A 3734-nucleotide genomic window follows, 5' to 3' on the forward strand; every position below is an offset into this window, starting at 1 on the left:
CCTTGCAATAGGAGTATTCTCTTTCCAAACAGACTAATGACATAAAAGACCAAAGTAAGGATTTCATTGCGATCTCTTTTTTACAAACAGGGAGGCTAAGACAAAACAGCAGCCAGCTTGGCAAAGGCCACATGCCGGCTCGTGTGGTCCTGATTAGACTTGGCTCACTGTCCCAGGAATGGAGAGGCTCCAGCATGAAGGCGTGGGACAAGTGACCGCAGCTCCCCTGGCCAGAGGTGCATCGGGTACCACGCAGAGGTGCCCAGGGACGAGGGTGCTGCACTTCCATCCTGGGGCCCAGCTCTTTCCCTGACGCCCCCATCCATCTCCAGGCTTAGCTTGCTTCTCCCAAAGAGAATCCAGCCCTGGAGGCCCCTCTCTTGGCAGGTGCCGAGGGAGGGCTGCAGGAGCCTTGGCCAGGGGTTGGTTTGGGGGCCCATGGACCATGGCCTTGAGGGGCTTCTGAAGCCCCTGGGATGACCTGCAAAATGAGGTGCATTTCTTTGGCCAGATGGTTCATGGTCATGATCAGATTCTAAAAGGGACCCCTGATGCAAAAACTGTTAGTATTCACTATGATGGTTGTGGACATGGGTGTTTGTGTGTGTGTGTGTGTGTGTGTGTGTGTGTGTGTGTGTCAAGGAGGAGAGGAATTGGGGCAGTGGCCACGTGGGCTTCACACTCACCGAAGTCGCTGGAACACATCTGCTCCATGAGGCCGTCGGCACTGTGCTCCATCTCACACTGGGCACAGATCTTGGTCACTGAAGAGAGAAGCAGGGGTGGGGTCTGATGAGGGGAGGCTGATGAGGGCATCGGAGTCCGAAAAGCCACTCAAGAGTATGGGCTTACCCCACTGAGGAGCCACCTCCCCCTGCCAAGCCTCCACTTTCATCAGGAAATGGGATGATGGTAACGGTGCTCACTGAGTAGTTGTGAGGTTCCAAAAGAGACAAGGTTGCACGGGGACAAAAGTGCCCCCGTGGGCACAATTGCTCCATGACCCTGGCAACTGCCACCATGATGTGCGTTGTCATCTTCTAAACTTTGTTTCATTTAGTCCTCAGCCTATGAAGTAGGTATTATTAAAAGAAAACTGAGGCCCAGAGTGGTACCCAGGTCTGCAGTACTATTGTGAACTGAGCTTAGAACTCAGGATTTGTGACTCCCAGGCTAGTGCTGGGATGGGGGTATCTGCAGGGTCTTCCTAGGCACACAGGGTCCCGGCAGGTGGCAGGGTAGGGACTGTGGTAAACTGAAGAGCATCAGCCTCTAAGGTGGGCAGCTTGACATTGCCAGAACTTTTGGTTTTTTAAGGGAAGCCCAAACTCTTAATTTTTATATGAAATATTCTCAGTTTTATTGTTAGCCACACAAACACTTCAGGCTGCCTCTGGTTCTCAGGCCACCACACAGCACCTGCGCTCTGTCCTGTATCTCTGCCTCCGGGTGGGCACCCCCATCACAGGGGAAAGCGGGTTTCAGAGAGGGCAGGGCCTGGTGGGATTCCGAGCCCGAGCCCAGGACTTCTTGCCTTCCAGGCTGTTAATACGTGGCTTCCAAGAAAACCAGGAAAGGAACCATGCCGGGATCCCTGCTAGGGACCGTCTCTGCTTGAACTGGCTCTCTCCCCTGCTTCCTGGTCCCATTTCCAACCCAAGAACACTCCCCAGTCATAGGACCCCAACCCAACTGACTCTCAGGAGGGACATGGGGGTGTAGGACCAAGGGCTGTGTGGATGAAGTTAGACCTGGGTCGGTGGGTGGGTAGCGTGTGGTGGAGTCCAGTTGCTTTTTGGGGGTCCGGTCAGATGGGAAAATGGGAAAGCAGCGCTGCCCCTCGGGGGAGTCCCAGCATCAGGGGCTCCTTAGACTCTTGAATCAACTGCCCAGACAAAACCTCTCAGTGCCACTTTTTATTCTCCTGTCTGGTGCCCAGCTCAGGCTTACTCTGTTTGCAAGGAGTTTGGCATTTGGGGGTGGGGGGTGCACAGTGAAGGGAGGCTGAGACCGAGGAGGAATTAGGGGTAATGGGTCTTGGGGTGGGTGGGAGGTGGCACTGAGGATCTCTCAGGTTTCTGGAACCTGAGCTCACTTCCTATGTTACTTATGGAAAAACTGAGGCTCAAAGTTAAGCAACTCCTAAGGGCTCCTTTTCAGTGGCAGAGCCTGGCAGTCTGCTCTTTCTTCTGCACTGAGCTTTACCCGAAGGTCTCCCAATCTGGGCGGATTGGGGAAGCGAGTGGGAGAATTTAGGGTTCCTAGGTACAGAAAATGGGGTGTGTGTGTATAGGTAGGCTGGAAGGCTGGGGTGGGGGGGGAGTTGCAATTCTCGGGGCATGCAGGGCTGAGCAAAGGCTGTGTGTGTGTGTGTGCGCGCGCGTGTGTGTAAGGGGGTGGCACCTCCGGGGGCCTCGCTGGCACCCGGGGCGTCCGAGCGCACGGGGGCGGCGGCGGAGCTACCTGGAGGTGCGGTGGCAGGCAGGTGTCCGAACTGCATAGTGATGCAGAGGTCGTTGTCCAGAGGGAACTTGTGGCAGTGCAGCATCTCGGGCCAGGGGAAGCCGTAGGCCTCCATGAGCGGCGCGCAGCCGGCGCGCACGGCCTCGCACAGCGAGCGGCATGGGTAGATGGGCCGGTCGAGGCAGACGGGCGCGAAGAGAGAGCAGAGGAAGACCTGCGTGTCCGAGTGGCAGCGCTTGGCCAGCAGCGGCAGCCAGCTGCTCGCCTGCTGCTTCACCTCGGCCAGGCTCTCGTGCTCCAGCAGGTTGGGCAGCCGCATGCGCTTGTAGCCCACGGTGTGGCAGAGCGGCAGGTCGGCGGGGATGTCGAGGCACTGCGGCGGCTTGGAGTACGCGCGCCCGTGCAGCGGCTCCGCCTGCCAGCCGTAGTAGTCGTAGTCCTGGGCGCGCGCCGGCGCGCCTTGCAGCGCCCCCAGCAGCAGCGCCAGCGCGGCCGCCCGCGCGCCCCCCGCCGCCGCCTGCATGGTGCGCGGCGTCCCCAGCTGCCCGGAGTGCGCCCGCCGCCCCGCCGCTCCCCTGCAGCCGCCGCCGCCACCGCCGAGGTGGCCCGAGTGGTGGCAGCCTTCGCTCCGCTCCCGGGCGCACCGAGTGATCCTGGCACCTCCCACCTCAGGGCTCCGGCCCCGGCCTCGCCGCGCGCCCCAGCCAATCTCCAGCCGCCCGCCCCCCCACCCCCCCACCCCCGCCCGCGGGCCCAGGCGGGGAGGCGAGGTGGAGGCCCCCTCGGCCCCTCCCGTTGGCTCCCGCGCGTCCTGCCCCGGCTCGTGCGCCCCTCTCCCGCGCACCAGCTGCCCTGCCTCAGCGCCGGGCTCGCCTTGAGCCTCTCCCAGGGGCTCCCTCACCTCCCTGGGCATTTCCTCGCCGATCGCCTTCTCCATCCTTCCTCCTTATCTCCCTCCGCCACAACCTCTCCTGTTCCTTTTCTCACTCACTTCACTTGCTTATCTGCCCGTCTCGGCCTTTCCCCCTCCGCTCTGCTTTCTCTTTCCTGACACCTTGGTTCTCCCTTCTCCTGGCAGGAGGCTCCTGGCTGCCCACCCCCTCTCTCAGGAGGGCAGTTCTTCACCTGTCCGTCCTCAAGCATGTGTTTGAGCTCCTGCCTGGTGCCCGGCATTGTGCTGCTGGCTGCTGGGGGAATCAGAGATGGATCTGACCCAGGACCCCCCACCTCCAGGGACACCGTAGCCTAGTTGGGGCGAAGGTAATCATAAC

The 3734-nt window shown here is 60.4% G+C and overlaps 1 protein-coding gene across 1 annotated transcript in view; it reads right to left on the reverse strand.

Annotated features, from left to right (window-relative positions):
- Positions 1-3016, reverse strand: part of SFRP5 (secreted frizzled related protein 5) — a 4890-nt gene extending 1874 nt beyond the window's left edge. The window contains exons 1-2 of the mRNA XM_035026600.1: positions 2464-3016; positions 687-764 (exon numbers count right to left, since the gene is read on the reverse strand). Coding sequence (XP_034882491.1) covers positions 687-764; positions 2464-2986 — 601 coding nt within the window. The 5' untranslated portion in view covers positions 2987-3016. The remainder of the gene's footprint in view (positions 1-686; positions 765-2463) is intronic.
- Positions 3017-3734: the final 718 nt, after the last annotated feature.

Source organism: Mirounga leonina, unplaced genomic scaffold, assembly GCF_011800145.1.
Source record: "Mirounga leonina isolate KUSES-001 unplaced genomic scaffold, KU_Mleo_1.0 Mir_114, whole genome shotgun sequence".
NCBI lineage: Eukaryota > Metazoa > Chordata > Mammalia > Carnivora > Phocidae > Mirounga > Mirounga leonina.